Below are 23,393 nucleotides of genomic sequence, written 5' to 3' on the forward strand. Positions count from 1 at the left end.
AAATATTCCCCTATCTTCTCCGATACTCCCCAACTCTCCCCTTACCCCATTCCCTAGTCCCATTGTCTGTAAACAACACCCATTAGAGCCGATCTTCCCCTTCATTCCCCCATTAAATGTCGTGCCCAGGTCCCCCGCACCACACGTAGACAATTATAGGACATCTTGCTAGTTATTCTTAATCTATGTCAGTTAAGGACTTGTTTCCATTAATTATGACTCTTCGTTGCACCAGAATGTGATGATATGGCACCAGTAGGAGTTTAGGACCTTCCCATACCTCCCCGCATCTCTTCCCATCATCTCAAGCTCCAACAACAACCACAACAACAGCGGCTTTGCGTCCTCACTCCGGCTCGGTTGGCCGCCATTGAACATGTGCTCGACGGGGTTACCCAGAAGGGGGCTCCCTGTCGGCCCCTCGTCAAGGGCGGAGCCGGTAACCCCCGCACCCAATGAGAAGCCATGGGCCGATGCCATATGGGGCGGAGCTAACGAGCGAGGGCGTGACTCCCCGCCGGATATACGCGGCCCCGCGCCGGACGTGACGTCAGATGCGCCCCGAGCTTGGAAGGAAAAGACGCCACCCTCCCGAGCGCTGAGCGACCTCCCCGGCATCTCCACCAAAGTCGCGACCCACGAGCGCTGAGCGACCTCCCCGCATCTGCTGGACACCACCGTACGTGATTCTGTCCCTGAGCCAGGTGCACCTGAGCCATCGACTGCCGCTTTCCTGGCCATCAAACCCCGTGTGAGTGAGCCTTGTCCCGCGTTTACCTGTCGTCTGTCCGGGGATAATATAAGTGTGTTTAAGTGCCCACCTTCCTATGTTTCCCTCTTGTCCCTGTAATCTAAACCTTCCGCAATTGTAATAACAACCTTTGAGAACCGTATCCCTGGTGTCGTATTGTGTGATTGTAATCCAGCCGGGTGTCTTCTTTTTCTTATTGAGCCAGCGTAGCGCGATTAGTCAACATTCGGGCACAATCGGGTAACTTGTACGGATACGGCGGCCATCCCGCTCGGCCCACCATACCATCAAAGTCGTATCTGTAACAATATATATATATATATATATATATATATATATATATATATATATATATATATATATATATATACATACACACACACACATCACAAAAAATATTATATACAGTGCATTCAGAAAGTATTCAGACCCCTTCACTTTTTTCACATTTTGTTATGTTGCAGCTTTATGCTGAAATCGTTTAAATTCATTTTTTCCCTCATCAAACTACACTCCATACCCAATAATGACAAAGAGAAAACAGGATTTGAGAACGTTTTGCAAATTTATTAAAAAGAAAAAACTGAAATATCACATTTACATAAGTATTCATACCCTTTGCTATGACACTTGAAATTTAGCTCAGGTGCCTCCCATTTCTCTTGATCATCTTTGAGATGTTTCTACACCTTGATTGGAGTCCACCTGTGGTAAATTCAATTGATTGGACATGATTTGGAAAGGCACACACCTGTCTATATAAGGTCTCACAGCTGACAATGCATATCAGAGCAAAAACCAAGCCATGAGGTCGAAGGAACTGCCTGCAGAGCTCAGAGACATGATAGTGTCGAGGCACAGATCTGGGGAAGCCTACAAAAAAAATTCTGCTGCATTGAAGGTTCCCAAGAGCACAGTGGCCTCCATAATTCTTAAATGGAAGAAGTTTGGAACAACGAGGACTCTTCCTAGAGCTGGCCGCCCGGCCAAACTGAGCAATCGGGGGAGAAGGGCTTTGGTAAGAGAGGTGACCAAGAACCCGATGGTCACTCTGGCTGAGCTCCAGAGATCCTGTGTGGAGATGGGAGAAACTTCCAGAAGGACAACCATCACTGCAACACTCCACTGATCTGGGCTTTATGGCAGAGTGGCCAGACGGAAGCCCCTCCTCAGTGAAAGACACATGAAAGCGTGCTTGGAGTTTGCAAAAAAGCACCTAAAGGACTCTCAGACTGTGAGAAACAAGATTCTGTGGGCTTTCATGTTTTTTTGGAAACCAGTTTCTGAAAGACTGTGGAAACCGGTTTTTTCTTTTTAATAAGTTTGCAAAACTTTCTAAAATCCTGTTTTCTCTTTGTCATTATGGGGTATTGAGTGTAGATTGATGAGGGAAAAAATGCATTTAAACGATTTCAGCAGAAGGCTGCAACATAACAAAATGTGAAAAAACGTGAAGGGGTCTGAATACTTTCTGAATGCACTATATGTATATATATTTCATATATTGTGTGCTGGTTACCTTTCCAATATTTTTAATTCCTGCTCTACTGAGTGCCACTCTAGTTCTGGATGCAGTCGAATCATGGTGATACGATAGCGTTTATCCACTAGAAATGTATGGTCGGGAAGTAGGAGCACTTCCTCAGGACGATAGCCAGATTCTTAGAATTGAAGTCAGGCATTGCATGTGAAAGAGATTTCAAATCATTATACAACTGGTCTTTGAACTTTAATTTGTGGTTGCCTGCTCGATTTGTTGATTTGTGGTCCTGGTTCTGCTTGCCTTGCAGGCTTGTACTGGGATAGAAAACATTGATGAAGCCATCACTCTCCTGGAGCAGAATAACTGGGACCTGCTTGTAAGTACTGTAAACGCGTTCCAATGTCAATTTTGGATACAGTCGAAACATGTTGATATGATGCCGTTCATCCACTAGAAATTTATATTTTATACAATGTCAAGGCTCGTGGAGGAGCTATAACACAGAATGGATAAGGATGTAACATAACAGAAAAAAAACAGTAGAGAGAGAGAGAGACAGAGAGAGAGAGAGAGAGAGAGAGAGAGAGAGAGAGAGAGGAAGAAGAAGAAGAAGAAGAAGAAGAGGAGGGGTGACATCAATTGCAGGGTGAGGGATAAACTAGAGAGATGCCTGGAGAAATACGGGGTGTCAGGAAGAACAAGGGCAAGTGAAGGACATGGGGTGAACAAGATGGATACAGCCACAAATTCTCAACAACAGAAGTGTGAGCACTAATTTGCAACTTGGAGACAGGTGAGTTTGTGGATGGTTAATGGGGGTTTAAAATGACATATGTTGCACATTTGTACCATTTTAGTTGTGTATGGGGAATCACCTGAGATGAACACCTATTTTGAAGTCCTGGAGAGAAGAATGACATTTAAGAGAAGTTAGTTCGATGAGTGGGGGGAAAAAAGGAATGAATGTGTTTCACCAGAAGGGGGTTACTGGCAGAACATGTGCAAATCCTCATGGCAGGGGGAGGAGAGGAAGGGGTAGAGCACAGAAAAGGCGAGGGTGCGAAACTAGAAAAGAGGTGGGAGAAGACAGAGAAGCCACCAACCTGTCTGCAGTGGGAAAGTCAAAGGCCCAGATATTCAGCTTCATCGTGGGAGATTCCAATGATTTTGAAGGCCTTGGTTTCCACGGCATCAAGCCGGCACCAAGCGAAATGTGAGGGGCCCCAGCCAATAGGGGACAGCCATACTCCATCAAGCTGTGGGTGAAAGCCTTGTGGGTTAATAAGAGTTCAGATGTGCCAAGGAAGGGCTTTGCTCCATGGGGGATGCCCAGTCGGTGACTGGCTTTGGAGGTCAACTTCAAAATGTGGTTTGCCCAAGAGAGATAATGGCTGGTAGTGAGGTCTAAAAGATTGAGTGCCTGAACTACTTTAATAGGGTTGTTACAGAAGTTATTGCGAGGGTTCGCCAGTTGGTCTTTTTGAGAGAGAGTGAGAGTGTGATATTAATCAGGATTGAAAGACATTCCATTAATTTGCACCAGCTTGTGATTCCATCAAGGTTTGCGGATATGGAAGAGGATGCTCCCTCTCTATCTGAAGAATAAGGGATGTCATGGCACAGGGTGAGTCATCAGAAAAGAGATAAAGAGGATTTTCCAGAGTCAGAAAGAATGTTGATGAACATTAGGAATATGCCTGGGCCCAGAACACAAGATTTCGCGAACGCAGGGTTTGGCATTCGGTTGCGTACGTGTGGCGTACGTACGTGCGTGTCTGCATTTTTTAAATTCATTTTCTCGGCAACCGTTGGTCCGATTGACACTTTTTTATTCATAATTATGACGTCATATGTCACGTGATATGGACGCAATCTTGGAAAAACCGAAAAATGTTGCACCTCTATATCTCCAAAACCGCTCCATGGAAGAAATTGAAACATGGCTCATTTTAAAGAATTCCGCATGGGGAATAGGGTTGTTAATGATGTCGTTGGTGCTGTAATTATGACATCATAATTCGACAGAGACAAGAGACAACATGAGACAACAGAGACAACGCAACGACAGAGTCTGATCAGTTTGAAATTTATTGAGCATGATCTACGCAACAATTATATTAGAGAATATAAATTTATGATGTCATCGCTCACGTGGTCTGGCAGCCATATCGGATCAAAAAAAAAAAAAAAAAACCTTCAAAAACAGAAGAGTTGGCTCGCAACAAGTTGACTGCGCAGGGTAAGTATTCTATGAATACCATCTAGTTAGTTAAGCGAAACCATTCAATACACTAAGTGTGTGTGTGTGTGTGTGTGTGTGTGTGTGTGTGTGTGTGTGTGTGTGTGTGTGTGTGTGTGCGTGCGTGCGTGCGTGCGTGCGTGCGTGTGATTTAATTTGTGTATGTCAAATTATTCTGTACTTGAAAAACTAATAAAACCAATTGCCACTGGCATCTCAGAACAGACTTTCAACTGTCGTTTATTGAAGAAGGCTTGAGAAATTAATGTTTGACAGGATTTGAAACCTTCATACCATGTTTGTCTTCCAGGCAGCAATTAATGGAGTGATTCCTCAAGAAAATGGCATCACAAGGTTGGGCTGAGTATTCCGTCTTCATGCTTTATCCTCGTAGAGTTTTTGATTTGTCTCATCTTGATTGCTCAAAATCTATGGTGATGTAAATGTACGAGTATGACGCATTTGAAGCATAGCTTTAGGCTTTTTAAACCTTTTAACCTCAGATAAAACTTTGTATCAATTATCTAGCATTGTTCCGTCAGGAAGGCATCCGGCCATAAAAACTTTGCCTCAAAAAGGGAACCATGATTGTCATGGGGCCCGCAAGGCCTACCCCCACTCTAGTGGGGAAAATGGCCTTAAAACGATCATTCATTCATTCATTGTTCCGTCTGTCTGTTATAATTTGTTTTAGAGTTACCGCGTTAACTTGTGAACTACTGAAAGGATTTAAATAAAACATGGCACAAGTGTGGACTGTAATACAAAGATGAACTCATTTGATTTTGGGCTCAACAGGTCAAAGGTCATGTTCCCTATAGAAATCATTTTTCAGACCCATAACTTGAGTTATAAGCATCAGATGTCTCTCTTCTACTTATCTCTCCCTCCCTTCCCCCTCTCATGTGGCCTTTAATTGTGACCTTTACTTGAAGTCAAGCGTAACAATGGGTCGACATCTAACACAAGTGGAGGCATATCCATCAACACATTCGCTTCAAATTCGATTTTCAAGTTAACTTTGTATTAATTAGCGTTGTAAGAAGTGGAAGAATTTTTTTTAATCAACGCCATGTTCTAATTTGACCATAATTTTGTGTGAAAGGCCATTTAAAAAATTTGTTTTGTTAAAAGCCATCACTAAGATCTATAACGTTACTATAAGTTGTGGAGCAGCAAGCTTGGCATCCGTTCCAAAGAACAACGGTTGCGTGGTGTACAATCTGTCCGTGCAACACGAGCATTACACTTTGACTTTTATGATCAATCATCCGGAAGATCGGTTGTGCTGCCCTACTTATGCGTTACTGTACGTAATTCGACAGCTAGCCACAAGGGCATGCAAACACACACAGGTGTAGAAAGTATGTGTACAATGGGCAGGATATGCCAACGGAGGGCTCCACTCAAAAATGTGCAAAGCACATGCATAAAGGGCAGAACATCAGTTTGAGCACATTTTGTATTTTGATTATTTGAGGGAGTGGTTAAGCACACGTTGTGCTCGTAATGCCTTCCTCAGTGCTGGTGTGAATCGCCAGAGTGCACTGAGTCCCTCAGCTGGTGTCTCCTCCCCAACACATGTCGTCGAGTCCTCGTCTGCCATCCCTGTATGGTGTCCTTTGCTGGAGCGACAACCCCGCTTTCTAAACTTTGCCATCGAGTACAAGAACCGCAGCATTGATGCGATCCTCGAGGATTCGAGCTCTATAGGTGAGTTTCAATTATTTATTTATTTTTAAAGTCAAAACTGCTGTGAAGTTTAGGTTAATAAAAAGCGAATTGATGTTTCTTTGGTTTTTATCCACAATTGCAATCCAGTAACTTTGCTTATGTTCGTTCACTTGTGGCTTGACTCGGACTTGACGGAATGGACTTGAGAGTCGGTCTGGGGATTAGAGACGTATTTCCACTTGGGTTTATAATGACTTGTTGACAATGTTCAGAAAGTAATCGATGAATAAACATTGAACTAAAAAGGACTAAACAAAAATGGGAAATTATTTTCAGTCATGGCTATGAGAGGATCGGTCAATGACAGCATATACCGTGTACAGTACATGTAAATGTACACCGCGCCAGCGCTCACAGCCGCCGGGTCGCCTACCGTTCACCAGCAAAGTTAAAGGGAGTGTCCACTCTCCAGACAGCACACCACATCCAAAGAGCAAGCACAAATCTTAACAACGTGGCTACGTGTGAAAACTTTATGCAAACGAGAACATTCGTGCCGGAAGAAACTTAGCCCCTGAACGGCAACCCCGTGCACGTCCTGACCCGATAAAAAGAGAGGAATAAATGAGTGAAGGTGAGCAGTTGTTCTGGATTGAGGAAGTTTCATCAGGAGGGGTTTGCTGGTGGACTGCGTGCGTCATGCAGATATTTTGTTTTGGAGGGACTGGGGGGGAGTGAAGGGGGGGGGGGTTTAGGCCATCGGATACATGATTGTACTCTTTATTTATAATGAGTACATGCATCCATCATGCCGTGTGTCAACATTGCAGGCTGACGGTGGTGGTGTGATGGTGTGGGGTGTGTTTTCATGGCACACATTGGGCCCCTTGATAAAAGTGGAGCAACTTTTGAATGCCGCAGGATATCTGAACATCATTGCCAATCAGGTGCATCCCTTCATGGCAGCAGTGTATCCATCTGCGAATGGATTTCTTCGGCAGTATAATGCCCCATGCCACAAGGCTAGGATTGTCCAGGAATGGTTCCATGAACATGAGCGTGAATTCAGTTTACTGCAGTGGCCTGCCCAGTCACCAGATCTCAATCCAATTGAGCATCTGTGGGATGAGATGGAACGAGCTATTCGGAGTAGCAATCCACCACCAGCCAACTTGACACCACTATGGGAAGCATTGGAGTCAACATGGGTCAACATCCCTGTGGAACGCTTTCGACACCTTGTAGAGTCCATGCCCTAACGAATTGAGGCTGTTCTGAGGGCAAAAGGGGTGCAACTCAATATTAGGAAGGCGTTCCTAATGTTTCGTACACTTTGTGTGTATGTGTGTGTATATATATTCATTCATTCATTCATATATACAAATATATATACAAATTCACTTCTATAGTATAGATGATGATGTTGATTGTTTTTATCCCCAGGAGACATCAAAAGCTTTCTACAGAAAGAGCTTCAAATCCCTGTGGAGAGGATGGAACTGCGAGGTTGGAAGACAGGCGAAGTTTCTAATTCTGTAAGTTACCACTTTGGCCATGCGACATTTTATTAGTTCAGCATTGCTTTTATGTGCAGATCGACGTTTTCTCCTATGGTGAAAATAGCTGAGCTTGCCTATTTGCACTATAATTAACCTGCCTTTTTGCTCTATAATCTAGCTGTTGTAATATTGCCTTGCACTCAAGGAGTTGGGGAGCTCTATGTATTAATTGATGTGTTTAAAATAATCCTTGTGCCGATGTATCACCTTTTACCCCTTTCTCCTTATTCCATGCTCTTTGACCGCCCGTTACCCTCTTACTCTTCTCAATCTGGTGTTTTTACAATCTTCCCTCCTCCCCCTTCACTTTAATTACATTATGAATGTTTAACTGCATACAGGACGTCTCCGCTTAACGTCGTCTCAGTTAACGTCGTTTCGTTATAACGTCCATACTAATTTGATCCCAAGGCTTCACAGAACGTCGTGACTATTTACCTATAACTTGCTGTTGCGTCGTCGATTATTATAATTGTCATGGAAAGTCTTCGGTGCTACAACAACATTTATAAAGAAGAGGCAGGGCAGCAAGCAGTCAACCATTGATGCTTTTTGTCAGGAAGGAGGAAAACATTCATCTCCACAGCCAGCAGAAGCCTCCACGTCACAGCAAGGGGGAGAACCCTTATATATTTATCTACAGTACTGTATTACAATGTACAATATATAATTGTATATAAAATGAAAAGTGTGTGATTTACTTAAAAGTGATGCATTTAATGGGGGCGAAAGAACTTAACCGCCTTCCTGAAAAATGATGGCCTTCCTCAAATATGCATGCTATCCATGATGTCAGTTTCATATAAACCCAAACATTCCAGATCTTTCTTGGCATTTGCAATCCATGTCTTTTTTGGATGTCCTTTCAGCTTTCTTCCTTCTACCACGAGCTTTATTGCTTTATTTGCAGCTTCATCTTCTGACCGCATGTAATGTTTAAGGAACAGGCAAAAAGAAAATAGAATAAGAATAAACCAGGACAAAATGTTGTTTGTGATGTCTAGAGTTTCTGAGGTTGCGAAATTGGAAAACTAGAGAGTTCATAGAACACCTTACCCCACGTAGTCTTGAGAAAAAGGACATGGGAAGGGTCTTTTCAACTCTTGCTTTGGGTGTCTGAGCACGATCTATATTGGTTTTGTTAATGACATTGAATTGCCGGTGCAATGGTAACCGGTAACCATATGCTTGGCACTGCCATATTTGTCTGAATGCTGAATCTGAGTTACTCGGTCCTTATGACATGAGATGATGTTAATATTTTTCCATGTGCTGCTAAACTGGAGCTTTTTGAAAATGCCAACAAGACTATTTTTGTTCTAGTATTGATGTATATAATTCAATTGATATAAATTAAAGGTTTCAAATGCTGTAGAAAAAAAATAAATCTTTTTTGAAGGTTTACCTTTTTCAAAATCCATCCACAACTTTTACCTTTTTTGAAAGCACAGTTTTTTTTACACCACCTTATTATCTCCACCACTGAAGGGGGAGAGACGTTATGTTTTCATCTCTGTCTGTCTTTGAACAGGATATCTCAAAGAGTTGTGGATGAATTCTTACAAAATTTGGTGGAGAGTTTGGGTGTGTCACAAGGACGAATCGATTTCGTTTTTGGCGAAGTTCCAGATACGATATTTTTCTAAATTGCGAAGTGATTCTTCACCATTGAGAGATGGGGCCAAAATGACGTACAGTATTGCATAATACAGTCGGACCCCGCTATTCGCGGGGGATATGTTCCTGGAAAATGTCGAAATTGCAAAACCGCAAATCGTGGGGCATTGTTTTAATGGGAAAAGGGAGGATTGGTTCCCGAATCGTGAAAATGCTTGAGCATCGAGGAACGAACCGCGAATGGGGAGGCAATCCCGTGAATATCGACAATAATCCGAGAATGTCGATGAAAATCCCACAAATGGCGAGGCAAATCCCGCAAATGTTGACGATAATTCGCAAATGTCGATGAAAATCCACGAATGCATGCCGTGCCATTGTTTCAATGGTGAAAAGGGAGACAGCTAATTGCACTAATCGATACTGTGGAGTGTTTTCATTCTATGCAGTAACTCGTGGGGATGACATGTTATGCAGCTTGTGGAATATCACATGAAGCTGTTCACATTGTGAATGACGGAATATCCTGCCAAACATTGTTTACCTGTGAATGGTGGTGGGATATCATGTGAAGCTGTACACAGTGTGAATGGCAGGATATCCCTCAAAACTTTGTTTAACTGTGAACGGTGGTGGGATATCACATGAAGTTGTTCACAGTGTGAATGATGGGAAACAGCGTAAAGCTGATTTTTCAGGTGATAGCTCTTCGTTGGTTTACGTTTGTATATGTTGAATAGTCCAAAGTGAATGCTACCTGAGGTGCAGGGGTGGAATTATAAACATCTTTTCTTGCTTGCAAATCATATAAACTTAAATTACAAAGTCTGTTTAATGTTAGAGCTGTCCGTCGAGGATTGATGGGAAGCATTCTGGGGCTTGTGCCAGACTTGCGATATCAGCCCCATGTGGGCCGAGAAGGTTCTACTGCACTGACTGCAGCAGAGAAACCCACAGCCAGGAGGCGGGTTATGCCTCTTGTCCCTCTTTTTGATGTACTGTTGTGCTTTATTTGCTTCCACGGTCTTCATTCCAACCTTTATGTTGCTTTTTCTTCCCAATTATCAATACTGATTTCTGACACTTTAAGATGGCATTTCAAAACATCCTTGTATCAGTTTTTTTTCTTCCCCTCTGACGACCCCTCCCCCGAACGCCCCAGCCACCCCGCCAAAATGTCGATTACCTCTTTTAAGTTCGCCATACAGTGGTATTTTGGGGTATCTATTGTCGTCCAATCTGACAACCTGGCCTGCCCAGCACGGCTTCAAAGATATGATAATTGCTTCAAAACTGGAGCATGTTGGCACATTTTAGGACTTCAACGTTGGAGAGCTTGTCCTGCCACTTGATCTTCAAGATTCTCTGCAAGTGTCTTGATTGGATGCTATTGAGTCTGTTGATGTGCCTTTTGTATAAAATTGATGTATCAGCAGGATAGAGCAGTGCAGCAAGGACAACAGCTCTGTGTAACTTGCACTTGGTAGCACGCTTAATCCTGTGATGTGGCCCGACTCTTTTCTGAACGTCCAAAAGCAACAGAAGGAGCTTCCGTTCGATGTGATTATTTTCCTCCATCTCCATAGATGTTGTGTCTGTTAGTGTTTCATAAGTAAGTGAATTCTGTGTTATTTATATTGATGGTGAGGCTGAACTTTGTGGCAGCTATATTAAAGAGACTGACAGTTCTTTGCAAGTTATCCAAATATTGGGGGCAATAAAAGGGCGGCATCTTCGGGAAAAAGTTCCTTTAGAGAACTTACATGCACTTTTGTGTTTGCCTTCAGTCTTAAAAGGTTAAAATGACCACCACATGTTCCCGTTCTAATGTAATGATCATTTACTGATCTTTATACTGCAGGGAGGAATATTGTAATTTGCAATGGAGCCAAGATGCGCCTCTGTTTCTTCCAGTGACTTGCATCAAGGATTTTACTTCTCTCGCCACCAACAGGGACAAATTGTTTTACGTCATTGTGGAAGCTTCTTATCATCTTCACCAGCTTGACATGGCATCAACATGAGCCTAGCAGCTTCCTCAAGATATCTCGATCTGCTGAATCGAATGTGTTTGCAAAGTCGACATAGACAACGTAGTGTCTTTGATGTTGTTATCCAGGACTTTTTCTTGAAGGTGCAACGTAAATATTGGTTGATCTCTTGGCTTAGAAACCATAATGGCTTTCTCGAAGAATGTTATTTGCCATGATTTGTTGGCATTTCAGAATAAATTTTGTGAAGACCTTTCCAGCTATAGATAGTAGGGTGCATCAAACGCCCTTAGGTTCTTGGATTTTAATGTCTATTCTCTCAAATGTTACACTTGTTGGTAGAAGTATGTATGCAAAAAATAAATGAAATCAGAGGTGGTCCTGGGTGGCCACCGGCCACATTTATATATTTAGGGCCATTTTCGGGGCCGCACTATGTAAAAATGTTTGATTTTGTTATTTTACACCCAAACCTAGTCATGTTTGGTATCAAATTGAAGGTCTTGATGAGAGGAATACAAATATAACAATTTTATGCAAAAAACGATGGTTTGATAATTAGTTTGTATTTTTACATGAATGAAATCGGAGGTCTAATCGTGGGTCCCATACTAGTAGTCTAATAATATCCTTTATTTTCTTTCAGATGGCAGATAAGAAGACCAGATTAGCAAGTGCCATTTTTGGTCTTGGCAATGCTTTTACAGAAGCAGATGGTACATTGACAGGAGTCCGCCTCCCAACTTGCCGGCAGGTTCTTCGATGCGTGATGTGGTACATCCAGAAAGAAATATGTGAAGGCAAACAAACTCAGCCACTGAAATGGAAATCTGCCAGCATCGTCCTTATCCAGCTGAAAAAATTCTACACTAAAGCAAATATTCCTATGCTTTCAGACCATCAATGCTGCAAACTAATACTTGACCTTCTTAATGACAATAACAAATTGCGTCAAATACCTGTTTCTCGCCGAGAATCTCCAAGCACTTTGGCTAAGTTGCAAACCATGAATGAACGTCTTGATAAGACCTTTGGTGTATGGACAAAAGATGCAATGACAAACATTAAGAATGAGGAAGATAGAGTATTTTTAGAGTCAATGAAATCTGACAGAGTAGCCTCATTTGGTGGTGTTGACAAGAAGAAAGTTGATAAAGATCATAGAAAAGAAAAACGCCTCTTAGCGGAAGCTTCAAGACGAGAACGTCATGAATCATCCAGTGTACAAGAGATGACAATTAGTTCTGTATGCTCTGATGATAGTGACTCTGCAGATAGCTTGGAAGAAACTGAAGAAGAGGCGATTCCAGAGTTTCAAAGGAAGCGTAGTCACCACAGATCAACATATGCAGGTACATCTGCCTTTATTCCTCATGATATTCTGAAAAGACATTCAGTTGTGTCTGTTGCTACTCGACTAAACATAACTCCTGTTCAACAGGTTGCGCTCACCAAAGCTGTAATTCAAGAGGCAGGAGGTGATCCACGTCGTGTGGCCAAGTCGTACTCAACTGCTGATAAGGCTCGACGATCAATAACAAGTGCTATCGCCAAAGATATTCAAGAAAATTGGATCGCCCCAACAGCTGCAACACTTCACTGGGATGGCAAGCAGATACCAACGCTCACAAACAAGAATGTCAAGGAAGAAAGATTGCCAGTGTTGGTTGGGAATGCCACTGATGTAAAGCTACTGGGGGTGGCTAGATATCCTCCTGGAAGTGATAGGTCATCAGGTGACATCATTGCCGAGCACACTTACACGTATCTACATTCATGGAAGTGCAAACAATCAGTTGTCAACTTATGTTTTGACACAACAGCATCAAACACTGGACACGTTACAGCTGCCTGTGTTACCATTCAATCAAAACTGGACCGTGCTCTTCTGTGGTGTGCATGTCGCCATCATGTTGGAGAGGTAATCCTGGATCATGTGTTTGACGTTCTCAAAATTGAGGCATCAAAGTCTCCAGAAGTATCTTTGTTCCAAAAATTCCAGAAGAATTGGGAACGCATATCGCATGCAAAGAATGAAAGTTTAACCAAAATTGACATTTCCATGTACAATGACTATGCACAACAGCTGCTTTTATCCTGCAAAAACAAGGTTTTAAGCACAATCCGCACAAGCGCTTCATACTGTAGGGAAGACTACAAGGAAATGGCACAACTCTGCCAGGTAGTCCTCGATGATGATGTCACAAAACAAGGAACACTCCACAGACCAGGGGCCATGCATAAAGCAAGGTGGATGTCAAAGATTCTTTATTCCATCAAAATATGCCTACTTGAAGAGCAAATTTCTCTACTACCTCGAGGAACTGTAACAACACAACATCAACAGAAAAAACTGAAGGAGTTTGTTGTTTTTGTTGTTTATATTTATTGTGATTGGTGGCTCATATGTCAGTCTGCTTCAAATGCCCCATGGTTTGATTTGTGCTTTTACAAGACTCTGCTCAACTATAAAGCTGTCAACTCAACCATTTCAGTCAGCGCTGTGAAAGCCTTTGATAGACATTTGTGGTATTTAACCCCAGAACTGGTTGTTTTGGCACTGTTCAGCAATGCAATTCCTCAAAAGGATCGTCGTGCCCTTGCAGATGTGTTACTGGCCATACAACCAGATGAAATGCCAAGCACTCCAAAACACCGCTACAGTTCTGGATATGGCAAACCGTCATTTCCAAAAATTACAGAAGCGACAACCCTGGCTGATCTTGTGAACGAGGACTCGTGGTTTACAGTAAACCTTCTTCACCTAGATATGACCTTCCTAACAGAGGATGTTGACACTTGGCAGAACAATGAGCACTTCAAGGCAGCCAAGTCCATTGTGGATGGGCTTAATGTTGTGAATGACCCTGCGGAGAGAGCAGTAAAGCTCGCAACTGATTTTGTCTCAACTGCAAGAAGAGAAGACCACTTCCAAAATCTTCTTCAAGTGGTTGAATGTGACCGCAAAGCGAGGCCAAATTTGCGGAAACGAGCAAAGTTGGAGTAGTGACATTGGCGTTGTGCTTAATACCTTTTCAAACTTTTAATCAATGAAAGTACAATACTACAACACTGTACTACAACTTTGTAATATGAAGAACGATTTTGGTTAATTTTACATTGACATGTAAGGTTGTTTTAACTGTTTGATATTAGGCATTTAGTAAAAGTAGGACTTTACTTTTGTATATAGGTATAATGGTTAATTTTACATTATCTTGTAGTTAATTTTACATTATCTTGTAAAGTAGTTTAGCTGTGGCCCTAAATGGCCCTAAATATATAAAAGTGGCCGGTGGCCACCCAGGACCACCTCTGATTTCATCTATTTTTTGCATACATACTTCTACCAACAAGTGTAACATTTGAGGGAATAGACATTAAAATACAACAACTTTTTGAAAATCATGGGGCGTTTGATGCACCCTAATAGATAGACAAGAGAGAGATATTCAGATGATTTCCAATGAAAAGTGGGGTTAAGCAACTGGCGCATGTCCATCCTTCCTTCTGTCTGTCTGGCTGTCTTGTCAGTTTATGATCGAGGAACAACTTGTTTAAATTGAATGTTATATTTTGAACATGAATAGCAAGACGTTTTTTTTTTGTTTTTTTTTCTTTTCTTTTTTTTTTCTTACTGTACATTGGCTCAGAATTGTCCTGACCACACATGTGCAGAGAGGAGTGACTGGCAGTCAAACAAAATTGAAAATCATTCCAAACAGGAAACTTGCTGTTTTTAGGGATGTCATAAAGGACACAAACAACAGGCATGAAGAACTGATGTAATGTGTTGGGTAAGTAAGGTGGTGTAATAGACATTGTAGAAAATGGTAGAACCAGAATTAATTTATTTATACAAGTTTTACAAACTTTATTTTATTTAAATCTATATTATAAGACAGGAGTGTCTGTCTGTCCATCCATCCTGAAACTACTCCATCAGTTTTGGGGCTAGCCCTGCCAAACCTTCTGTGGAACGTTTTGGGGTCCCAGCGGATGTCGTAAGGTAGGTAGGAGGTTTCCTCAAATTCCTCAATAAACTTATGATTTTGAAATTGGCTCGATACGGACCAGCTCCTGAATGCGGAAGTGAACAGATGATGACAATTAGCTGGTTTGATAATATCTCAATACAATCATCATTTGACATCGTATTTTGTTATTAATATTAATGTATGATCGGAATGATGCTGTTTGGAATGAAAAAAGAGATATCGAGTTCAAATGAATGAGGAAATGGCATGAGGATTTCTACTTGCTGACCGTGACATTCGCGGATTCGCCATATGCAGATTCACCATTGACTGGGGATAGAACCATTCAGACTGGGTACGTTTTTGTGCAAGTCGTTCACAAACCTGCTGTCAATGCCTGACGTTCGACTGAAGATGGCATAGAAATGTGGAATTTATTGTTTCCATGGTTTAGTATTCACCGTTTCTGCATTGTTTGTTTGCTTGTGGCTTCCCACCCATGCGTAGCATTGAATTGTATATTTGAAGAATGTCGTACACAAATCATCTGTCACAATACTTCAAAAAACCTCCAGTTTTGCGGTACTTCAATTTAAATAAAGGTTAAATTGAGTGGTGTATAAGGGTGGCGTTGGAACTGCTTTTTGACTACTTCAATAGCACTAAACATTCAATTTTTTTTTTAAACCATCATTAAAATCTATAATTGAAGCAACACTGTGCATTAAACATAAAAGAAACATTATCGTGTTCTATGAACTCTCCAGGAGTGGATGTGATAATAATGGCATCTTTAAATTCCTCTAACTTTTTCCATCTCACAGCAATCACGGAGGTATATAATATGGAGACCCAATTGGCCACCTCGCAGCATTAGCCGCCGTGAAGCCACCGGAAATAGTCTGGCGGCCATATTGGGAAGCCGATCGTTTTGTAAACAAAGCCTGTCAAAGCAAAGGCGTGGCGCACTGATGATGCAGCTGGAGCGAATTTTAGGACCGCCGACTATTTAATTAATATAGAATACTAATATTTGAACTGATATTCGGGCTCAGAATCCCGTTCTTTAAGGAAATGGTGTTCATTAAGTTTGAAGTTGATTCTAGACGCATTTTTCCTGGGGAATCCAATGGTTTAGAGCTTGTTTGAAAAAAAAGTGCCCAAAATTACCGCTCGGTGTTCTTTATCGTCCTTCTCATGACCCAATCACCCACTAGTAGGAATAAGAATCCTGACATGTTACACCCCTGTTTAACTCCTGTCTTCACCGTGAACCATTCTGTTGTTTCACCTTGGTCGACGACCGCACATTGAAAGTCTTGGTAAAGGGCTTTTACAAGGTTCACTAATTTTCCAGGAATGCTGTATTTCTTCATTATGACCCAGACTTTCTCTGGGCAAGGAGTCGAAAGCTTTCTAGAAATCTATAAAATTGAGGTACATCGTCGTTTGCCATTCTTTGGCTTGTTCTATAATATTCCTCAATATAAAGATCTGATGTGTTGTCATGTTATATGATGTTACTTAATTCAGTCATTATATTGTAACTAAGATGTGTATGTTTCTATTACCGAGATGTTAGAAACCAGTCACATAAATGACATGAAACGCTGTCATGTAGTTAACCCACACAATTCTTGGGTTTCGGAAGTTTTTGCTATTCATAACATACAAGACTTACATGTTGCAATGGAACGTTCAGCAGGACATGGTAATTGTTACATGAATAATGGAGCGGAGATATAGACATCTCATGCAACACATCTTTTACAGTTTAAATATTTACATGAAGTGTTGGTGAACTCGCCATATCAGACAAAGGGCAACCTACTTGCAGACTTGATGTCATGTCGCATCAAGAGGCGCTTATATGCGGCAACAAACTGCCGGGCCGTTGGGTTATTCCCACTTCCACATGCAATGCGGACCGCTCCAAAGAAAAGTTCAATGTGGTCTTGGCTCATTTTGTACGTGAGCAGGTATCGCAGGGGAGATGAGGCAGGTTTGACATATGTGAAATACAAAATTGTGACACTCTCTATGCAGATCATGAAACCAATGAAGGGGGTTTTCAAACGCGTATTGGTCATAACTTGACCATTCATGTTTTTGATGTTGGACAAGTAACTGTAGGCAGTATCCAGGAATGGCAGGAAAAGTCCTTCTCGTGATGTCATGAGTGGTGCCTTGTAGTTTCGTGCCAATGGATTGCGAGAATTTAGAATGTCAAACAGTTTGTCCAATGTTTCAATGTGTTGGCAGGTAGCCTCACTGCCCTGAAATTCTGATAGTTGCAAAGTGTCCCTGCAAAACCGAATTGCATCTGCCACACTAGTGCTCAATGTCTGAGCGGCTGTGTCCACCTTCATGACATTGCTCTTCCACTCGATGTGTTTCTGGGAGAGCTTATTTCCCAGACGCAAGCCTTCCCTCTTCTGCAGATCAAAGAGTGCCTGGATGTATTTCCACGCGATGACTTTTTTGTTGCCATCCTCCATCATTTTCATGGATCCAAGACAGTTTCTTGCAAGTTTAAGCATGTGACATGCATCGAGTACTTCGAGTACTTCGGCTTCAGTCGGACGGTTTGACCAGTCCTGTCGAAGTCACTCTCATTGAAGTGATCACTGCACAGAACTGTGGTGCCTGGGGTGGGGTAGAAGGACTCCCTTCTCAGGGCAGATGTCCATCGAGAGCACAAGTCCTTATCCTTTGGAAACCTTGAAACAAAATACATTGTGGTCACAAAATGTGGTTGCGGGTCAAAACCTCAGAGGGCAGTCAAAACATCCGAGTCAAAACGACTCCATATCAAAATAATATTTTGAGTTTCATATGTATAGTTAAATACAACTTCATCTGCTAATGTTTGCCATGTGTCGGACTTTCGTACCTTCCACAAGTAACCCCCATTTGCTCTTTCTGCTCACGAGTGACACAGGATGGCATGGAAACCCTGACAGTAGTAGACTGGACAATTAAGTTAAGCTCATCACAAATTAAATCACTTGACAATGATCACGAGCTGACGAGTCAATCTCGATACTTCAATCTGAATCAATGAATGAGTCAATCAGACATCAGTCTGACATACTCACATAGCCCTAGTGAATACACAATACAGTTATATTTGAGATCTGTGTCGTATTGCACACCCTGCGCGTGGTCTAACATCATCAAATTCAAACACAGTGTTCAAACTTCATTGAAACTTCATTGAAACTTAATTACCTAGCCCCACCACCGTGACCACGCCAAAAACTGAAAAAGCAGAACACCCGCGATCGCGGTTTGTCACTTACTTGTGAAATGTGCATGTGGAGGCCTTCCCTGAGGTATTTGTGCAGTCAAATGCAACACACTGTGGCATATTGAAACAGCGCGTTCACAAATAAGACTCCTTACAGTCGGTAAGCATCCAAAATGAATCAGAAATTGTGAGATCAGCTGATTGTGAGATCAAACACGGACGCAGACACAATCGGCTTCCCAATATGGCCGCCAAGCAACTTCCGCTAGCTTCAGCCGACAGCCATCATTGGCTCTCCAGGTTTATTATATACCTCCGTGACAGCAATGCCAAATAAATTTGGTGGTTATATTTTGAGAGCGATACCCCCGTGTTTAAGAATTTCTGATGAAATACATTCAAATCCTGGAGCCTTCCCATTTTTCAGTTCCTTTAGTGCGCTTGACAGTTCTGCCACAGTTGGTACACTAACAACCCTAACAGACCTTAACTTGGTATCAGATCTAGACAGCATCATGAAAGGTGAATTTCAATCTCCCTCGACTGACACAAAGAGCTTCTGGAGGACGTATCTTATGCATGATACTCTCAGGTATGACAGGCCATTTCCAAGTTGTGGATGTTGCTGGTACCATGATGTTGACTTCTGCATCCTTTTGCCTGGGTTGCATTTGCCGTTTTATTGCACGACCACCAAGTCACTTGCATGTACATGCACTTCAACGTGATTTCCCAATGTCCCAGGGTTGACCCGAGCTGCATCATATGCGACGGCAATCTTTGAGGGATCATGAATATCCAAAGCTGTTTGCCCACATTTTCACAAGCCCTGCCTCTGCTTTGGCTACATGAATTTTCTTTACACCTGGCGCATCTTTTGTTTCTGACCAGGGATCTTTTTCTTGTATAGCTGCTAATATCTCCTCTTCTTTGACCAAACAACTTTAAACCTGAGGCAAGAGATGTAATACAGCCTGGTCAAACTCTTCAGCAGATTGAACAACCACAGCATTAGTCTCTTTAGTCTTAACCTTTTCCCTTACTCTAGCCTTTGCTGCACCCCCAATCCCATCAACGACTCCTTTACCATGTGACGTGGCAAAGTATTTCCAGGTGACATACTCCTAGTTTGCTTGCCAGTCCAACAAATTTGCTTGTGATGAACGTGTTTTTGAATTCACTTGATTAGACATTAGAATAGATCACTAACCCTTCCTCATCAGAAGAAAAGTTGATTTTTTTTTTTCTACAAGTTTATTCACAAAAGCGAAGACACTTTTTGCTCTTGTGGTTGGTATCGGTTATGCTGAGGTATGATTTCCAATGTCCGTCGGTGCCATATATAGCTGCTGTGAAGAGATTGACACTCTGCCTGAACCACAGTGCTGATTGGATTTCTTCCTGATATTCGCAGCTGTACCCCATTGCAAAATCCACTTGGAGTACGCGGACTTTACGGTTACTCTAGTCATTTTCAAAAGAGCTTGACATGATCCGCTTGACTCGGACATATTCACGATAGTTTTCAAAGTCATTCAAGATGTGTTCCTTTTGCTCACCCTTGCAACAATGATGCATTCCTTTCTTTATTCTCCTTTTGTCATCCTTTATCCATTCCCTCCAATGCACTTCTTCTGCATCATTGACAATGGGTGTTTTCATTACCGCGATTACTTAAGAATGGCTGAAGAGATCGAAGTCGATCTTGGTACAAGTATGTACAGTAATGATGCAAAGATGAACTGCTTAGATTATGGGGTCAAAGATCAGAGGTCCCCTTGGGTAACAATCCTTTTACCGAGCTAACTTTTGAACCAGCGATGGGATTTTGACCAAACTTGGTCTAAGTACACTACATGGCCAAAAGTATGCGGACACCCTTTCAAATTAGTGGATTCGCCTGTCTCAGCCACACCTATTGCTGACAGGTATATATAATCAAGCACACAGCCATGCAATCTCCATAGACAAACATTGGCAGTAGAATGGGCTGTACTGAAGAGCTCAGTGACTTTCAACGTGGCACCGTCATAGGATGTCACCTTTTCCAACGTGTCAGTTAGTCAAATTTCAGGCCTGCTAGAGCTTCCCTGGTCAACTGTAAGTGCTGTTCTTGTGAAGTGGAAACGTCTAGGAGCAACAACAGCTCAGCCACAAAGTGGTAGGCCACATAAGCTCACAGAACGGGACCGCCGAGTGCTGAAGCACGTAGCACATAAAAATCGTCTGTCCTCTGTTGCAATACTCACTACCGAGTTCCAAACTGCCTCTGGAAGCAACCTCAGTACAACAAATGTTCGTCTGGAGCTTCATGAAATAGGTTTCCATGGTCGAGCATCCGCACACAAGCCTAAGATCACATTGCGCAATACCAAACGTCGGCTGGAGTGTTGTAAAGCTCGCCGCCATTGGCCTCTGGAGCAGTGGAAACGCGTTCTCTGGAGTGATGAATTCTGGCTTCACCATCTGGCAGTCTGACGGACGCATCTAGGTTTGGCGGATGCCAGGATAACGCTACCTGCCCGAATGCATAGTGCCGACTGTAAAGTTTGGCGGAGGAGGAATGATGGTTCAGGCTAGGCCCCTTAGTTCCAGTGAAGGGAAATCTTAACGCTACAGCATACAATGACATTCAAGACGATTATGTGCTTCCAACTTTGTGGCAACAGTTTGGAGAAGGCCCTTTCCTTTTTCAGCATGACGATACCCCCGTGCACAAAGCAAAGTCCATATAGAAATGGTTTGTCGAGATCGGTGTGGAAGAACTTGACTGGCCTGTACAGAGCCCTGACCTCAACCCCATCGAACACCTTTGGGATGAATTGGAACGCCAACTGCGTGCCAGGCCTCATCGCCCAACATCAGTGCCCAACCTCACTAATGCTCTTGTGGCTGAATGGAAGCAAATCCTCGCAGCAATGTTCCAACATCTCGTGGAAAGCCTTCCCAGAAGAGTGGAGGCTGTTATAGCAGCAAAGGGGGGCCAACTCCATATTAATGCCCAGGATTTTGGAATGAGATGTTCGACGAGCACGTACGGGTGTGATGTTTTGGTGTCCACATACTTTTGGCCATGTAGTGTATATATTATGTTGCAAATAATATGAACTAGCCGAAACCCGTGGAACATCCACGGAAGGGAGGATGTGGTGTATGGATGGAGTGTACCATTATGGATGGCATAGGGGATTTGCTTGTCCGAGTAAGAGTTAGGAAGAAAGATGAGAATGAAGAGTGCGCATATGAACAACGATCGCAGACACCGGCACAAATGCATGCTCTGGATTGTCCACTCAGTGGACGGCTTGCTTTCGCCTTCGCCTGTCCAATCAGCAGACGGCTTGCTTCGCCTTCGCCCAGCAGACGCCAATACGATGGCGTCGTAAGATGTCCCGTGGCCGAAACCCGTGGAACATCCACGGAAGGGAGGATGTGGTGTATGGATAGAGTGTACCATTATGGATGGCATAGGGGATTTGCTTGTCCGAGTAAGAGTTAGGAAGAAAGATGAGAATGAAGAGTGCGTATATGAACAACGTATTTATTGCAATCTACTTAAATGACAACGCTACGATATACTTTTGAAAAATGAATGGATTCGTAATAGGAATCGGCATAGCACCACTCTGGGATTGTCCACTCAGTGGACGGCTTGCTTCTCCTTCGCCCAGCAGACGCCAATACGATGGCGTCGTAAGATGGCGTCGTATCGGCAGTTAATCGGATGCTTTTGGGCCCCAACGTCGGCTAATTCAGATTTTTCGAGTATGCCTATACGTGATAAACAAAGAGCGCGGTTCGTAGATCGTAAATCCATTAGTGCCGTGGGCATCGGGTCACTGGGTGTGGCGTAAAAGGGATAACAAAGTCGAGTCCTTACGGTATTATTATATAGATGATCGTTTTAAGGCCATTTTTCCCCGCTAGAGTGGGGGTTGGCCTTGTGGGCCCCATGACAATCATGGCTCCCTATTTGAGGCAATGTTTTTATGGCCGGATGCCCTTCCTGACGCCAAGATGATGCAAAGATGAACTGATTACATTTCTGCATCAAAGGTCAGAGGTCATGTCAGGTAAAAAGTTGATAGTTGAGAACAGCTGAATGGATTTGAAATTCAAACTTGGTGGAAGTATGTATAATGATGTGATGATGTTGGCGAAAGCATATCTGTCAACGTTGAAGAGTGCCGTTCTTTTTGTTTATTTATTTCTTTTAATCACTGTACTGGTCCCTTGCCTCATGCATGCACCTTTTATGACATGCCACATATCTCTCCCCCTCTCTTGTACCTGTTCCATTTCAGACCATTCTGCGAACCCTCCATCTTCCGAAGCACAACAGCCTATATTTGCACACTGCTGACCTCTTAGCCGGCACTTCAACCTCAGGAAGTGATGCAGATAGGTGTGGCCTCTCACCAAAGTCATGTCTTGCAATGTATCCTCGCCCAACTACATCAAACACTGATTTTCCTCCCCTCAGTGGATTGCAGTGTTTGGCCTTTCCCTGAGATCATCTTGTTCTTTATACAGCTGCACATAGAATGTCACAGTGCATTGTTTTGTTGGTGCTTATCTATGGACCATGTGCTTCTTCCTTTTTTTTTTGGTTTTGTTTGCTGTATCAGTGTGATTACTATGTGCAGGTTACAGAAAGATTTTTTGCTGAACATCACGAACCTTGAGACGCATATCGACTACAAGTTGCCCTTCAGGGGAAACAACAGTGTGCAGGATGTAAGTTGAAATGTTTGCTATTTCATTTTACTTTTATTTCATTTCTCCTTGAATTTGAGTATGAAAATGGCTTACTGGTCAGCCTGCCAATGTCTGTTTTGTTATTCGCAGTGTG

The 23,393-nt window shown here is 42.6% G+C and overlaps 1 protein-coding gene across 2 annotated transcripts in view; it reads left to right on the top strand.

Annotated features, from left to right (window-relative positions):
* The window catches only part of FAF1 (Fas associated factor 1), a 63,159-nt gene that overhangs the window by 16,209 nt on the left and 23,557 nt on the right, over positions 1-23,393 (top strand). For both annotated transcript variants that reach the window (XM_068107764.2, XM_078785814.1), the window contains exons 2-7: positions 2,542-2,610; positions 4,784-4,827; positions 5,996-6,186; positions 7,591-7,682; positions 22,846-22,946; positions 23,188-23,278. In XM_068107764.2, the coding sequence (XP_067963865.2) occupies positions 2,542-2,610; positions 4,784-4,827; positions 5,996-6,186; positions 7,591-7,682; positions 22,846-22,946; positions 23,188-23,278 (588 nt within the window). The remainder of the gene's footprint in view (positions 1-2,541; positions 2,611-4,783; positions 4,828-5,995; positions 6,187-7,590; positions 7,683-22,845; positions 22,947-23,187; positions 23,279-23,393) is intronic.

The sequence above is a fragment of the Myxine glutinosa genome, chromosome 1, assembly GCF_964187855.1.
Source record: "Myxine glutinosa chromosome 1, kmMyxGlut1.1, whole genome shotgun sequence".
Taxonomy (NCBI): Eukaryota; Metazoa; Chordata; class Myxini; order Myxiniformes; family Myxinidae; genus Myxine; species Myxine glutinosa.